This window comes from Toxotes jaculatrix, chromosome 10, assembly GCF_017976425.1.
Source record: "Toxotes jaculatrix isolate fToxJac2 chromosome 10, fToxJac2.pri, whole genome shotgun sequence".
Taxonomy (NCBI): domain Eukaryota; kingdom Metazoa; phylum Chordata; class Actinopteri; family Toxotidae; genus Toxotes; species Toxotes jaculatrix.
This window is the reverse complement of record NC_054403.1, coordinates 15,395,067-15,413,000: the sequence shown is the minus strand read 5'-3', so window position 1 is coordinate 15,413,000 and position 17,934 is coordinate 15,395,067. Positions and strand designations below refer to the sequence as shown.

Genomic DNA, 17,934 nt, shown 5'->3' with positions numbered 1-17,934 from the left:
TCCCTGTCTGACACATTAACACTGACTGTTGAAGTCAATAGGACAGGAAGCCAAGTTGCTGTGTGGCCTTGTTTATACGTGACAAACAGTATCTTTGTACCACTTTTAGCTTCATCCAATTACTCAGACATCTCGAGCAGGGAGGTTTGATTAGGGTCGACAGTTCCTGATGACTGTTTTTTCCACCTTTTACTCTACAAAAGCCATTTCCCATTAAGAAATGTGTCCACCACTCCAAGATTTGTGTAATATGCGAGGATACTAAAGCCAAAATTTATGGACAGCTGATTAAGTATGTCCCTTGTGTCTCTTACATTATTTGATAAATTTCTGTAGTAAATTATGTGTTTATATAGTCAACAGTCATATGTGTCATGAGAATACACCAGCTGTGTACATGTTGTAGGTGTGGATGTCTTTTGAGCTTGAGTTTGTATGATTATGAGCTACTTGCCATTCTGCCAGTGCATGAGCATACACTGGGAAGTGAAGCTTATCTCTGTCACCTTTCCATATGCAAGTGGCCTTTTTTTTTTCTTCCAAAGAATCCTTTAAAGGCTTGGACTGTGTGTGTTTCTGGCTTATACTTTGTGGACTTCAGTTTGTGCGTTCCCATTTTTCTATACAATCTACTAAGAATCTACTGAGAACAAATCTACGTAAGAATGTGAAGCAATTTACATGTATCTATTACTTTTTTATTTTATTTATTTTATTGTGTGAACAGACTGTAACTTAAAAAATTAGACCGTCCCCGATTTTCTCGGTTGACTGTAACAGACTGTGTACTGTTTTCTAAGTAAAGGACTCGAGACAAATTTTCCAAGAAAATCCAAAGGATGCTCAATGCATGAGCAACAGGAGGCTGACTGTAGTTCACACATAGATGACCAGTGCCATTAATATCAAGGGCTTTCTGAAGACTACCTTCAAGTGTTTTGCTATCTAAAAATGTAACTCGGGTAAATTAGTTTTAAAGCAGTTGGTAGATAAATAACAGAGATTAGGCTGAACATGGATAGGCCAGTGTTGGAGATCCATTAAAATATGGGGACTTTCTATGGTCAGAATCAGTGGTGGAGACCTGCTGTCCCCTACATACCAGAATGTGAGGAAGGTAAATCTGCTGTGGCAGCTGGGTTGCAGCTTTCCTTCTTCAACCATCACAAACAGCTTAGGGCTGCATGGACTGCTAGCTCTTTCTGATGGACTCTTTGTCTGGATGCCATAGATTTGCTGAGGCAAACACTTGTGAAATGTGGAGCCAGTACTGTGGGTATGAGGGGAAACCTTTCTCTTGTTCTTTTTTTTCTTGTTCTATAGAGTGAGTAATAATTGGCATCACCAACTTGGCACATCTGTTGACTCCTGCCACAAGAGGATGGAAATCCCTGCCAGTAACTTGTCCAACAGACTGGACTGACTTAGCTGCTGGAGGGGTTCATCAGGGAGATGCTGGGTTTTCCACCAAATGCTGTGGCACAGATGGGGGGGGAGAGGAAATAGAGAGAGAACCTTCACTGATGGAAACAGTTGAGCATGTGCAGAGGAAGAGACTCTGCTGTCACACCATGCCTAGCCCACAGTCTGTTTGAATGTGCAAGGGATGTTTCCAGTGTATGGTCAGGTGTTGAGACCTGGTGAATTTTCAGTTTTGTCACTCATTCGGTCCATAGGGAGAAGGCAAAGGGAATCAGAGATGGTCTCTGCAGACCTCAGGATCTATGTGTGTGCTCTTCTGTCAGGTATGACACCCTCTGATTTATGATGGTGTCATAAGTAGGGCTACATGTTTTAATATGTACCATGAGAGAAGACTGCTAGAGGGGATTAGAGTGATGCTTAATGTGATCCTACTTGGCCTTTGTTCTGTTCCAAGATGTAATTCAATCAAACATCTCCATCTCAGTCTGCTTGCCTTTCATCTCTGTCTGTCTCTGTCTGTCTTTCTTTAACAGCACTAGGAATTAAATATTTTTACTCAAACATTTTGAGTGGGCATAGAATTCAAAGTAATGTCTGATATAGCAGGTTGCTTTCTTGGATCTGAAACAGTAATTTCACACTTAATCACATTGGACAGAAAAATGCTGCTGCACAGTTAGTAGCTTTTCTAAACATCATCCAATCAGTCATTTCACTGCAGGAGTTCTGCCTGTGACAGACAATGGAATACACCTGAATTTCAACCTGTCGGGAGACCCTATTCACTACTGAAACACCCGTTTGAATAACAAAACAAGTAACTGTGTTGTTTTTAATACTTAATATTTTTATATTTTAACATTCTTAAAAGGGTCTGACTTATTTATTATGGTTATTCAATTCTGTAGTGCCTTATTTGTGTGAATCAGGAAGATTTATAGTGTAACTTGGACAATTATAGTACTATGTTAACTTTGCACTTACTTTACGCAGGCTGCCTTCTCGAGTATTGTGCTTCTTACAATGACACCTTAAATACAGAGCAAGCTTAGCTGGTTGTCAAAACAAAAACAGTTTGGATAAAACGTTTTTAAGGTAGCTTATTGTAACACACGTATGCTTATAACAACCTTTTTCTACCAAATAAATATGACAGAAGAGACTCTCTCTCTCTCTCTCTCTCTCTCTCGCACACACACACACACACACACACACACACACACACACACACACACACACACACACACAGAGACAGCCATTCAATACCTCTTGACATTCACTCAGGACTTTATGTACAGTGTCTCACATTTTCTCTCAGTTTTCACTAATCTCTATATTATCTGTGGGGGCTGACCTCAGACGGATTAATAACTTTAGCGATGTTACCTATTACATGTTCTACTATTCTAGGTCATCATGTGTTGAGCATATAGATCACTTGGTATAATAGCACAAGCTAGTGTTTTGGTAGCTTGCCAAAAGTGAGCTCACAGTCCTGAGGAGTGGCTTGTACCAGCTCTACAGACTCATTAAAATATTATTTTTCATATGTGTAATTAATCCTGCGGGGGTGCTTTACTAGTTTTTCATTTTGATCCTATCATGCTAATGTGAGAAAGATGTGAAAAATATTTTATGGGTCCCATACTTTCCTTTTCTGAGAAAAGCAATTATACGTATCTTTTATTTCTTAAAACATTTCCTGGAAATGACTTTGTCGCTGGGTGATTTCGAGTACTCAAGTGAGCCAAGTAAGTAGTGAAAGCTTGAAACAGATTTAGGTAGAGTTCAACAGCTGAAGAGAATCTAATTTTGCCTCCACATGTTTTTATAAGTTACACATAAGTAATTCTGTGGAGAAATACACAGAGAATATGTTTTGCATATACTGTATACTGATGTTTACGTGCGTAATGCACCTGGGTCATCAATAAAGAATTTAAGATAAGTAAGTTGAGCAAGTTAAGATTATTATTATTATTACTACAATGTCCCTGTTATTCAAGACAAGCTACAGACCTCATTTTAGCCACTTGGGACCTATTTTGTACCTAAATACAAACTCCAGTGAAAACAGTTTGTCATGTATGATGTGTGTTAATTTGATCATTTGTGGTGTGTGTGTGTGTGTGTGTATTTGTTGGATGCATAAATACATGGACAGATCAAAGAGCTGGGTTACGACTGGTTATTGTCTGCACGGGGGTGCAGGAAGTCTCCATCGTGACTAATGGGTCTCTGCCTCTAATTACAGGATCATACACACACGCAAGGAAACACACTAACAGAGTGACATTCAAACACTGGATATCCTGTCTCTTCATATCTAAGAACAGAAACCTTGAAAGGTTTTGTGTTGAGGTTTGACTAAAGACTCCATGTACACTCCATGCAAAGGTAAACCCACCACTGAGATTAGAGGCTACTGTAAGTATCAATTGTTTGTTCTTTGAAGCAATAACAAGATTATGGCAGGACCAGTAATTGGCCAACAACAGGTGGGCATGTTAACCCCTTCACTCCTCAACCTCACCTCCAACTCAACTCTAGCAAGTCGATTCTCTCTCCACCCCTTTTCCACCCCACCACTCAACAGCATTGTTGTATTAATGTTGTATTATTTCAGTTTTTATTTGCTAGAAGCTCGGTTCACTTGGTGCTTCTTACTTTTCTTTCCCTCTTCTCTTACTAGCTAAAAAGTCAGCTATGTGTAGGCCTGCTCGTCTTCACATAGGTTAGCCAACGAGGTCAGGTATCTCAGCTGTCTTCTTACTGTCAGGGCGCTTGAGTTACCTGACCTTTTATGTGTGTTAGCTTTAAACAGCGCAGTTAGACCCGTTTTAAAAGGCCAAAGGCATTTTCAAACATTCATCAGACTTTATATTCTAATCGTTTTATTATAATAAATGTAAATATTACATGCATTTACTTTTGTGAGCGAATACAGTCCGATAAGTTAAGCGTTTTTTTTTTTGTTTTTTTTGATGTTGCCACTCGCACGTTTTCTTCCATTTTGTAAAGGGCTGGCTCCCTGCGCGCGCACTCTCGGCGCTCTCTAATTAGTGAGAGCACGCTCGTGTTAAGGTGGAGGCTTGGCTCATCGTTGCAGCGCGGCTCAGAGCAAACTTGTGCAGCCGAAACTTTGACAAACATCGTTAAATGTCTGTCACATGGCTAAAATAATTTAAAGTATATGTTGTTCTGGAACTCTCACCATGTCTGACGAGGGAGAAGAAAGCGACAGCGGCGAGAGAGCGCATCTTTCCGAGTCTCCCTCCCCGCCTCTGTCTGTCCGTCTTCCCCGAGGATCTCCCTCCCCTCATCGGCCCCTATACCTCTTCTCCTCCGCATCTACGCTGCTGGGGGACACAGATCCGCCTTACCTCGCCTCTCCGGAGTGTCTTCACCCTTCTCCAGAGAACCGGGAACCCGGGGACTCCCCACACGTTACGCCGCCAAAGTTCCGCCAGCGCACCGGGGATGCCGGTTCTCCGTTTCGCTCGCGGCAGGATGTGCGGATAGATGCTGTGTACGACCGTTACGATGACCCGTTTCCCAAGTGGAGAGGACGAGGAGCGGCGAACGCTGAGCGCTTTCAGCACCGCGGACAGAGACTCCACCGGGCACCGGAGCTTTCGGACTACGGGAACCACTACTCTGTGGAGCACATAGACCCCGAGTTCAACTCTGAAACTCGGCAAACGTGAGTCCTTCTTTTATCATTAACCCACAACTTTAATTTCCCTGTTTGGAGACATGATAAATAAGTAAAGTGACTAGTTTCGTGGCCTTGTGTGGGGCCTTTTTTTCAATTAACTGTGCAATTTACACTTATGCAAAGAGCACACTGGGCGATATTTTGAAATGGCAGGACAATTCTGGGTTGAGAGAATTTAATCAAGAGCAACTAATCCACCTGGGTGTCAACAAGTAGAGGTCAGTTTTGGAGAGAGTAGAGTAGAGTAGAGCAGCCAGGATTTTCACTGAGCCAGCAGCATTCACCTTTCTATACAGCTATGGATCAATGATTGAATAACTGACACTTAGCTGTGCTTTATAAGTCCTTTATAGACTACATCAAGGGGACTGCACTGTGATATACAACTGATTAGTGTTAGTGAAAGATCATCATATATTTTTGCTGTTGTGCACTTAAATTGCATTTGTGTGATGGAGGTTTTGCATTAGATACATTAAATGTTATCTGAGTCATATTTAAGCTTGTTTTTCTTTTATTTTAACTTTTGCTGAAATGCAGCATTTTTTTTTTTTTTTTTATCATAAATACTGTGTTTAGTATCCCACAGAACTGGAATGTCTGAAGCTTCCTTCCTCTTCCTCTCCCACCTCACTCTATTGAGGTGTGTCAGTTTGAATGTATTACTGTGTCTTTGGGGGGTTACAGCCCCTATGTCTTATTTGTATTTAGAGAGAGTGCCTTGATTTGTTCCAGTGTATGAATGCATTAGCAGGAGTCAACAGCAACTGTATGTATGTGTGTGTGTGTGTGTGTTAGTCTGAGTAAAACAGATGCACCAGGGAAAAACCATGTGACACTGAGCTGGAGCAGACTACAGAGATCGGCCTGCACAGTAGATCCCCACAATGTCACACTCATCACACACTCAAAACACGCACAGACACTCTCACGAAAACCCAGATTGGGAACCACTCTGCTATTTTCCAAATGTAATGTCTATATAATTCCTCGCAGCTGTGTTATATGTTTAACTACTTAAGGGGAGATAAGTGATCACAAGACCATTTGATGGATGCAGTCCATTGCATCCATGTAGGAAACATCCACAGAGACAAAATGGGACATAAATGGTGACACTTAATGGATATTCATGTAGCACTGCCAGCTTAGCTATGACTATCAGATATTGAGAATGGCAGGCCTCAGTGTTGGGTCTTTGATCTTCCCTGGTCTGCCTCTTTGATACACCAGTGTTCAGTTTGCATGGATAAGAAGCCTGTATGGTCTCACTGATGCCTGACCAGGCTAAATGGTTGGCTGTGTGTGAAAGAGAGGGTGAACATGCCTGTTTCTCATTACCAGTGAAATATGGTGAGCAACTCACCTTTGATCTTAAAAAGTGGCAATTTACTGCTTGACAGAGTGTCTACATGTGTGTGTATTTGATAAAGAGAGAGAGAAAGAGGGGAGAGAGAGCTCAGTGCAACTCTTTTCAAGTATTCTGCTCCTGCATGTGCACTGATAAAGTACTAACTTATTAGTCAGTCCTGTAAATATTCTGCTGAGTCAAAACTTCTTTTTCCCTCATTATCCTCAAAATGTGATGTCAAACCCGATGCTTCCTCTTTTCTTCTTTTCTTCTTCTCAAGGTCACCGGTAAATGATCTAATCTGGTTGATTGCTTGAAGTGATTATAAATAACTTGGTGCCCCAGCCTCAGAAAGTTCAGCTGTGACACAGAGGACATTTTGATCAATTTAAAAGTAATCATACAGAGTTACTGTGGTTTTCAGTAAATTCTAAACCTGAACTATAAGTATTTTGTTAGTATTTTTGCTTGTTTGTTTGTTTTGCATTACATTTTCAGTGGTTTTCCTTTCAACAACAAAAAGTTTACAAGCCATTTCATTTGGTCATGTTTATTAAATGGAATGAGACTGTTGCATGTATGCATATTTCAGCTTGCCAAAAAATAGCATTTACAGTACTGTAATTCCAAGTGTGCCATTTGTTTTTATATTGACGAGGCAATAATTCAATTGGACTAAACTGGACTAAGCTAAAGCTGAACCAACTGAGTGCTTTGTTTAGATGAGCTGTCTATCTCAACAAGAGGCTTTTTACACAGTCATCATACTTGCCAGTATAATATAATCCAAATTCAATATATTTCATGTTAAAGTGCCATGGCTTGAGATCCTTGGCTGGGTAAGGGAGGATGTCTGCAAGAGTGTGTTGAAGTTATTGGAGTTGGAGTGTTGTTGAAGATTATAGCTGGAATCACAAGTAGCTGTGATGCAAGATAGTTTCCTCCTTTTCTGACAGTTTTGTTGTTAATAGGAGAGGGGGCTGCTTGCTTGGGCAGGCCCTCTGAGTGATCTGCAGCAGCCCCTGACTTGGATGCGGCATCAAGAACGAGAGCTGGCTAGACTCAGTAACAGCTGCACCGGTGCAGTGCAGTTTAGGGATTAAAGACTGTTAGCATGTAATCATATGGTATGTTGCTTTGCTAAATCAAATAAAGTGTGAAAAAGTTGCTAACACTGCTGATCCTACCACGGATCAAGAGCAATTTCTACAACCCATTGCAGCTTTCAGTGAATTTCAGTTGATATTTTGATTCTCAGGTTTGTATGGTTGATTTCCATGGCCCCTTTACACTAGCTGAGTACATGCTACCCCTCTCAGTGTGAAACCAGATAGGTGGTAGATAAGTGGTTATTGAGGATAGTCAAACATCTAGCAAGCCAAAGACCCAGATATTCTGTCAAGTGTTTGTGGGGTTAAGGGCAGGTCAATACTGAATGCATATTCAACACATAGGCACCAAAAAGGACTCTAGTGGGATGGGATGGAGTATGATGTAGTTGTAAGAGATGGTAGTGGGGGCTCTTCTTCCTGTAGCACGACATCACGCTTTGTTACTTGTGGGAAAATGAAGTCTGGTGCAACAATGGTGATATGACGGGTCCTTTAGTCTTAACGGTGCTATATGATGGACAAATGCAATCACTCACAGATAGGTGGGTATATAATCAGACACACAAATGCACAGTCCCTCCTTTACTCACTCATTTTTCTTCTCATTCATCTCTTCATCTGTTGCTCATCTCTCTCTCCCACACACACACACACACACACACACACACACACACACACACACACACACATACATACATAGTTTATGTCTATCTATCCATCTCCATTGTGGCTCCCTCCTCCTGTCCGTGTGGCTGTAATTCCACACAGAAATGATGTAGGTAAATTCTATTTCAGATCAGAATCACAAACAGTCAGAGATGGATGGAGAGGAAGATAGAGAGAGATGGAAAATGGCGATTCATTACCTGTCTATAAGGTTATCTAAATGGGCTGGCAGCCAGACTGTCCCCTCATTTATGAGGAATCCTTCCAATGCTTACAAATATGTCTGTGAAAGAGAGAGAGAGAGAGAGAGAGAGAGAGAGAGAGAGAGAGAGAATGGAGAGAATGTGTGTGTGTGTGTGTGAGTGTGTGTGTGTGTGTGTGTGTGTGTGTGTGTGTGGATGTGGGGGATTGGTAGAGATGTTAGATACACCTTACAGCATAATGCATTGTAGCAAATCAACAACAACGACTATGGCCTTATAACTTTCTGTACAATCAGCAAAAATCAACCATGACAAGCATCATAAAGGTTGTATTTACTACATGGCTGTTGTGTCAGTTTGCATCACATTGTCCACATGATGTATTTTGGGTCCACATTTAGCATGTGCGTTAATGGTGCTGGTGTGGTCGTCATGTGTTTGCCCATGGGTGCACCTTATGTCCACATATGTATTCGCGTGTGTGTCCATTTCCAAAATAGTTCGAAATTATGCTTGTGTGTATGCTCATGTGTGAAAGAGAGGGAGAAAGAGGGGGGAGAGAAAGAGAGATTTTGCTATCTACCATTGACTGGCAGCCTAAGGCATACACAGCTGATCGTGTAAATCGAAAATCAAGAGCTGCAGACCTTTTATACCCTTTAATCCCACACTGACAAACACACTCTCTTTGTCTCTCAGTTTCTCACACACACATGCACGTGCACACACACACACACACACATACATACACACACACACAGACTCTCACTCTCCCACAGTGATTTGCCTTGGTAAGCTCTCTTCATCTTCTCAGTTCCACATCCCTTGACACCCCCAGGGAATATTTCCACCATGTACAGGTTTCCATTTTCACCTTTTCCTTCACTGTCCAATGTTCAGGCTTCTGTGCATACACACTCACAAGCCTACACAAAAACACATACAGAGTAAGAGGAATTGCAAATGGTCTGAATTACAAATAACCTCACCTGTTTCTGTTTTTAATTTTGGCGGCTGGTCTTATTGTGAAACTGGACCCCTTGTTATTTGTAAGGTCACTACACCAATTCAGATAACACAAAAGTGCAGAATTATATTGAAAATATTCAGGCTTTGGTCTTTTCTGTGGACAATATCAGCCAATTATGCTTTTAAAGTTATTCAGGTTCTCGAGTAGGTGTAATTCCTTTTAGTCCACTCTAAAGGAATCGTTTGAGTTGTGCTTTGAGTGACATAATATCACTTTAGCGTTTTCTAAATTAAATCCTAAGTCTAAATTGGTTATTTCATAGTGGAAAATCAAACTGTTCTGGGCTATAATTTTCTACCAGCACCACTCCTGATTTCCTATTCCTTCTTGTCATTTCAGAGAATACCCGTATCTGGTATATTTTGCTGTGCTCCGGCATTGTCACTCAGACTTTTTCTCTCTCATTTTTCCTGCTTTGGGGAACATCAAGGCTTTTTTTCAGTATGTGGGTCAGAGTGCCCAACCACACAGCAGGCGCAGACAGTGCGGCAGATCTTTGTATTTTCAAAATACAATAGGAGGAATACAACAGTGCCAAAGAAAAGTGTTTTGCAGTAACGGGGGATTACCAGAGGTTCTGTAGAAGGTACAGCTAGTTATATTTGACAAGTCCCTCTTGATGAAGACTTTTTACCCAGTCTGTCCTGCTGGGATGTGATGTGTGGAAACAGTGCTCCATTTAAGAAGAAAAACAAATACAGGCATACTCTATAGAGCAGGAGATGCACGTTCATGCCTGTGTGCATGCATGCAATAATAGATAAAGACAGATTCACCATTCGCCAAAGAGACACTTTGGATAACTACTGACTCACAGTATGAGTTTGTCATGCCAGAGCTAATTAAGGAGACAGCTTCATCTCTCTCTTGCCAATCAGAGCTGCTGACCTGAGATGGCCCCCGCAATGAGCTTTGACCCTGGTATCGGTTCATTGATCTGGTCAGAGACACATATATATAACAGATGTCTTAGTGGAGCTTTCTCTGAGGTCAGGGGAGAAGTCTGTGTTAAGCACAGCTGATTGTATGATAGAAATGACTTTGTTTGCCTTGTTACACCATAGTCAGTTTGATGTAACTAATGATATAGTCTTTTCCTCCTGCCTCCATCATTTGCACTGTGCTTCATCACTCCCTCTTCTGAATCTCAAAGGCTTTGTTTTTCTCCATCCTCCATCTCCAAATTCATCCTTGTTCTTTTGCCTCAATTCACTGTTTCCTCCCCTCTTTACTGTCTCCAGGGTGGAAGCCATGCATCGCCGGCACACCACACTGAGAGAGAAGGGGCGTCGCCAAGCAGTCCGGGGCCCGGCCTACATGTTCAATGAACGTGGCTCCCCCCTCACTGCAGAGGAGGAGCGTTTTCTGGATGCTGCTGAATACGGAAACATTCCAGTGGTCCGCAAAATGCTGGAAGAATCTAAAACCCTTAACTTCAACTGTGTTGACTACATGGGGCAGAATGCTTTGCAGCTGGCAGTGGGCAATGAACACCTGGAAGTGACCGAGCTGCTGCTAAAGAAGGATGGTTTGGCTAGGATCGGGGATGGCCTGCTTTTAGCAATCTCCAAGGGTTACGTTCGAATTGTTGAAGCCATTCTTGCCCACCCTGCCTTCGGTGGGGGTCTCCGACTGGCTTTGAGCCCCCTGGAGCAGGAGATGCGCGATGACGACTTTTACGCTTATGATGAGGATGGAACACGGTTTTCGCATGACGTCACGCCCATCATCCTGGCTGCTCACTGCCAGGAGTACGAGATCGTCCACATCCTTCTGACGAAGGGGGCACGCATAGAAAGGCCGCACGACTACTTCTGTAAATGTTCAGAATGTGTGGAGAAACAGAAGAAAGACTCGTTTAGTCACTCACGCTCCAGGATGAATGCTTATAAGGGCCTGGCCAGTGCAGCATACCTGTCGCTCAGCAGCGAAGACCCTGTGTTGACTGCTCTCGAGCTCAGCAACGAACTGGCAAGACTGGCCAACATTGAGACAGAGTTTAAGGTGAGGTGGTCTCTGTGTCTTTCTTTACACTTTCCCCTATATTTTACTTTTTCAATCTACTTTATCTTTCTTTTTTTAAATACCTGAACACTTTTATTTTGATTTTGGAATGATTGAATAGCCATACTGCAAAATGTAAATTATTTAATCTCCTTAAATGCAGTTATAGTCCTGTATTATCACCTGCTGTGGCATTTTTATGGCTTTTTGTCAGAGCTTGAGCAGAATATGGATATAGAGCTGAATGAAAATGTTTAGATCCATCTCAATGTCAATGTTTCAACCCATTCCTACCAATGGCTCGACTTAGTCAGAAGACTCTCATCTTGAATGTATTTCTTCGTGCGCTCCCAGCTTTTTATTACTCTTCTGAACTGTCTATTACCAGTGCAATCTCTCCTTAAGTTGTGGTGAAATAAGAATTGTACTGTGGATCACTTCATTGTTTGATGGAAAATGTGAGACATTTTTGTGCGCTTTTACTGAGAAAAATGATTGCATACCATCTACTGCAGCCACTGAAATGAACCTCGCTTCAATGATAATCCTTGGTGGTGGAAAAATACCAAGATAGGGTGTATGTGTGTGCATGTGTTGGAGAAATTTAGGTTGCTCATGTCTTTAACACTTAATGATTTTGTTTTCTGGACTGGATCTAAGTTCTTTACATCTTTGACTGATAGCAGTCTCTCCCACGTGCTCGCACACACACACAAACCTGTACAATCTTTGTACAATCTTCATTCTTTGTGTGTACACTCACTGACATAATGCATTCCCTCACCTAGCCCTTACCCTCCTCTAACCTAAATCTAATTCTAATCTCAACTGTAAAACCAAGTCTTAATCCTCAAACAACCCCTTGAAGGTGTGTCAGAAAGTGAGTACTGGCCAAAATAACTTCCCTTTCCCAAAATGTCCTTACTCCATAAGGTCTACAACTTAAACTGGTCCTCCCAAAGGACCTGGAGACACACACACCACAGTATCTTAAGCATAAAATGTAATCCTAAAAAATCTAAATTATTTTTTAACAAGAATCAAACCTACCTGGGTGTACCTCCATTCCTCCTGAAGCAGGTTGATTAGCCCAGGCTGGGGGCACAATGTGCCCACTCACTTACACTGCATGTCAGGTATGGGCAGGCTTTAAGTACCAGTTTGAGGTGGAGAGGAAGATGATTTCCCACCTACTGTGCCAGCTAGCAAGCCTGTCCCAAATAAGTTGACTTGGGATATTCAGGCTACCACACTCACCGAAAAATGAGAAATACGTGACCATTTCTTTCCTTTTTGATTTGTAAATAAAGTTTGCTAAAAATCATTAATTTGGTCAACAGAATTTTGGTAAGATCATATCATCACAAAATGATGTGGCTGAAATTTACTAATCAATTAGCCTAAATATTGAGTTGTCACCCAGCCCTAAGGGAAACAAGTCAGATAAGAGATCCAAGTGACAGGAAAAGATACAAACTGACTTACTGGAAGACTCTTTGCTTAATTCAGTCATTGCACATGGTCTTTACCATTATTTTTAAAGAATGAGATTCACCCCCACTTTGTCTCCAGCTGTCCACCCTGATTTGTTTTCTGCTTTTGATATGGCAAAAACTTTCTGAAATGTCTAAGCAATAGTGTTCCTTTGTCTCTCTGCCAGGGAGAACTGTTAAAAGCCACTTTGTTGGCTCTGTGGCATTGTAATTTTTGACAGGCTTGCACTGCACAGTGTTCTGTGTATCATCCCATATTCCCAAAGCCAGCGGAAAGTTTTGGTTTTACTCTAGATAATCCCCGTCTTTCACCTCAAGCCAAAAAACTTGTTTACTGTTAAATTAGTCATATGCCTAGTTTATTGCCCACATTTTCTTTCAGTTTCTCTGAACAGTGTTTACATTACTTTTACCTTATTACTTTTACTATACAGTGTACATAGTATAGGACTATAGTTCCATTTTAATGTATATTTCCAGAAAATTTGCAGGCATGTTTCACTCTGAAGTGGGAGACGCTGCACAGGTCCCATTGATTATATATTGAATTATATTTATCATGGACATCATTAAAGTAGACGGTATGATCATATAATTGAACCAATCAAATAACAATGGTCTGGTGGCATTACAATTTCCATCCCTCTCCCTCTGCTCGTCTGTCCTTCATTGTCTGCCCATGTGTTACTGCATTTTCCCCTAATGCTCTGCGCATTTCTGTCTGTCCTTTCCTCCCGCTTTCTGCCCACCTTTGTGTTTGTCATCCAGCCTTTATGCTTGTCATTCTGTTCCCCATCTCCAGACAAGTTAATGAGAAGGGCTCACCTGAGGGACCAGCGTTGTGTTGGAGCTCATCTGTCTCATTACCATCTCATTATCACCCCGCCGTCTCCCTGTCCCTCTTCACGTCATTCTCTCATTACCTTAAAACATCAAATAATGTTAAAGCAGTGAGCGAATAGCCTTAGACTGCCCTGTTTTATATGGGGAAATCAAATGTGGGGAATAAGAGTTAGGGCATAGATTGAAGTTTCATGCCACTGAGAATTAATGTGACATTTGAACAAATCAAACAAAACTTTATGCCATTAATGACACCTCTGCGACACCAGGCTCTTCAGAGGCTTTCAACCAATATGCAGTCCTCAGCAATGTCACCATTACCAACATGTTTTGAAAATGCAACTAAGGTTGCATTTTCAAACATACAGATATCCAGCCTTTGTACTTTAAGAGCCATTGAAAAAATATTCACTCCTCAGGACAGTGCATTGATTCCCTTTGTTTCCACTATATTTTTTAAACTAAACTATTTCTGATATATTACCAGTGCCTATATATGTTTGATCATATCACCATTTACTTTATCTTATCCCAGTCTGACTGTGTTAATACTGCATTTTTATTTCTTGAAGTACTCCATGGTAAATATTCTGCTGCAGCTGGCAGTGGATTAGCTTATCTTTGAACAAAGACTGGAAACAATTAGCATGGCTCTATCCGAAGGTAACAAGATCCACCTACTGCCAAAAGTTCACAGATTATTTTATCTTGTTTGTTTAATCTGTACAAAAACCAAAGTGAAAAACGACAAGAAGTGGTTTTATGCAGGATTATGTGCTGGGGCTATTTCTTGTTGGGGGGGCAGTAACTTCCTGGAGTCACTTTAAAGGTTTACAGGTAACCAGTGGAGGCTCCTGGTTGCAGCATCATGTTTAGCAGCCAGACATAAGAGATTATAGCATAGATCTTCTCATGTAACTTTCAGCAAATAAGCATATTTCCCACAATGTTGAACTATATTCCTTCAACATCACTTATAATGAGAGATAACTTGAGATCATATAAAATGCCCTAAGTATTGACTGGGATGGCTAAAACACTATGTCGCTTCTAAATTCGTATTATCAAAAACTTCTCATGTTTCCTTATTGCCTGTTTTTGGGGTTTGGCCTTCTGAATTAAACAGTAGCCAATAATGAAGTTTCTCATCAGCACTTTCAAGAGTTTCACAAGCGTAGAAATGCATGGTAGACAGTGTGGTGGAAATTGTATGCAAAACATTCAGCACATATAAAATAAACATAAAACATGGATGGATTCATAATTGGAATATATTCTACACAATATAGGAGAAGAACCAAAATCAAAAGGAAAAGTCTCATGTGTCTGCTTGTGCTTACGGAATATGATAAAATGTATATACATGTACACACTGTCAAGCCCAAGCAAACAATACTTTCTTACCCACTGGCACAAATACATAACCTGTCAGTGCTGAGATGAGAGTGCTGCTTGTGCTGCATATTGGATGTTTATGAAGGGACTGCTAAAGGCACATCAGGACCTCCCTAACAGCCAAACATTTATCTTCAAACACCTTACTTCTCCAGACAGCCCATCAATCTCTCATAAGAGCCTCTGGACACACACAGACAACCATACACTCACCCTCCACATGCCCGTGGGAGAGAAAGTAAGGCAGAGGAGGGTGTCATTTAATTTCTTAAATCCCATTTTAGTCTCTTCTTGTATCTCACCAATTTTAGTTTAATTTAGTGTCTTTTGATATTGTTAGAAAGGGCAGACAAATGCCGTAAGAGATAGACAGCAAGAGAGAAAGTGAAAAAGAGGTGGACTGATGGTAGTGGATGTCCACTGAAGTGCAGTAATACAAACTCTCTCTATCTCTCTCTCTTCTTCTCATCCCTCCATCTTAACATTCCTCTACCTCCTTCCCTCCCTCCCTGTTAAAGGCTTGGCTTGTGTACCCCTCAGTCCACTCATCTGTAACCATTCTCGCTCTGCTTCACACTGCTCTGTCTCCATTTTCAATCTCACAGCATCGTTCCCTTTCCTTTATCTCAGCGCCCGAGGCAAAAACCACATACCATGAGTTGTGATTGGATTTTCACATATACTGCGCGTGTGTGCCGTCTGCGCGTACATGTTTTTGATGTGTGCGTTACGTTGCAAATATCATTGACTAAGAACATATTCTTGTACCTGTGCTACCCTGAAGCCTTGCCTTTCCCTTAGTGTAAACAGACATGAGATTGTAATTGATTTCTTTCTCTTAGCAGCCTGAAGGTAAAATACGCCAGATGCCGTCTTTTTCTGCATGTCCACAAAGGGAAAACAGATGCCTTCTGCCATTGCTTGAAGCCCAGCATTTACTTTTTTTGACCAAGCTTATCTAACATGTCATTCATTGCAGCTGTTTGGTATTTAGGGATTTAAACACAGTGAGCCTCCACAAAACTGATTACACCATTTCATATTCAAGACAGACACTGTCCAAGAAAGCAACTCCCCTGTTAAAAGGGTCAAATACCGGAGGAATGCAAATGAAACTTATGGCCAGTAGGTACACCAAAACACAGCACAGACGCTACATACAGCAAAAGTGTGCCCTTAAAGAAAGTGAGTGTAGAACTGGTAATTTGCTAAATGATAAAGATTTTGCTGTGGAGACCTGTGTAAAAGTTCTGGTGAAATTGGGCATTATCAACACACTGTAATGGTATGCTTGAACACAGCACAAACATGGTGGTGAATGCATAATGAGAATCAGTCCTCTGGGGCTCCATACCTGCCAGAAGCCCCAGTCTTCTGACTGCTTCCCTTCTCAACCAGCTGTTGAGGAACAGATCGAGGCAGGAGGGCGAGGGGAGATGGATGTAAGAAACAAGAACTATGGGGCCACAAAACAGAAGGGCATAGGGTTGAAACCGCAACAGAGAGAGAGTGTTAAAATGTCTGACAGGAAATGAGCATTGTAGTGAAGTTATATTCAGCTAGGGTTCCAGTAGCAAAAACTCATTAAGCAAAACACATGGATAAGGAGCCCCCGAAGTCTTGAAAGACAAAGATTTTTTCAGAACGTTTAATACTTTTAAAAATATCTTTCAGGACTTCGGGGGCTGTGTAGGACTAGTGTGCCTTCAATGTATTTATTTGCAGTTCTCAAAAACTCACATCTTCTTCATAACATATAGAGTGCAGCTGCAGTATTAGGTTCAATCCACCAAGAATATCAACAAAAAAAGTTTAGATAAGCAACAATAGTCATGTTTCATTTCAACTCATAAAAAAACTGAGGGAAAACAAAAACCCATCTCTTGTGGAATGCTGGCTCACAGGCAGTCATTTAAAAAGGTAATAGAAAAGTGTACATTTATAACTCTGATGCATTTATTTCAACTAACAAATGTCAACATTTTGGTCTTTAAAGGCTGAAAGAAAGAAAAAAAATTTTCTTTTGTTCTTGATAATGTTGACATGTGTTAGGCAGATGTTGACATGTGAAGGTTGATTGCCTTGGACCAGACAGTTACACCTGTCCTAGTTAGTTTAAATGCCCCTCAGGTAATTATTGTTCTTATCTCAAAGCAGGCTGTTTGCCAAACTGTTTATAAGTTGAAATAAATGCATCAGAGTTTTGAGTTTGCAGCTTTCTATTGTCTTTTATTGCATCACATTTTGAAAACAAAATAAAATGCAAATCAGCCATTCACTGTTATGCAAATATTATTAAGAGAATGCAAGAAGACTGCACCAATAACTCTTCTATTGCTCTGTTAAATCCATGGCATGCCTTTGTTGCTCTCCTCCGAGGAAGACAATTCATGTTCATCGAACGAATGGAATTAGCCTCCTGTGTTCAACCTCTACCTTCTTCTGCTCAACTTTGTGGTATTTTTCTCAGAAGCCTTTTTGGATTTTTTACTTTTTGGTCTCTGGTGGAGTGGTTACTTTGCAGTGGATTTTATTCAGATTTCAGGCAATTCCATTCAGGTTTTTTTTATTTGCAGATTCAAACTATGCATAAAATCAAGAGGATGAGAATGTACTCAGTGTCCATTTGAAATGAGCATTACAAAAGCAGAGTGGATCCCTTATTTCAGCTTTTGTGGGGTTTCTTTTATGCAG

At 41.0% G+C, this 17,934-nt stretch overlaps 1 protein-coding gene across 2 annotated transcripts in view; it reads left to right on the top strand.

The window, feature by feature from the left end:
• Nucleotides 1–4,640: 4,640 nt before the first annotated feature.
• Nucleotides 4,641–17,934, top strand: part of LOC121188368 (short transient receptor potential channel 7) — a 44,161-nt gene continuing 30,867 nt past the window's right edge. Inside the window, exons 1-2 of one of the 2 annotated variants that reach the window (XM_041048090.1) lie at nt 4,641–5,128; nt 10,747–11,509. In XM_041048090.1, coding sequence (XP_040904024.1) covers nt 4,641–5,128; nt 10,747–11,509 — 1,251 coding nt within the window. Of the gene's footprint in view, nt 5,129–10,746; nt 11,510–17,934 lie in introns of those variants that run through there. The other variant, XM_041048091.1, reaches the window with a different exon arrangement.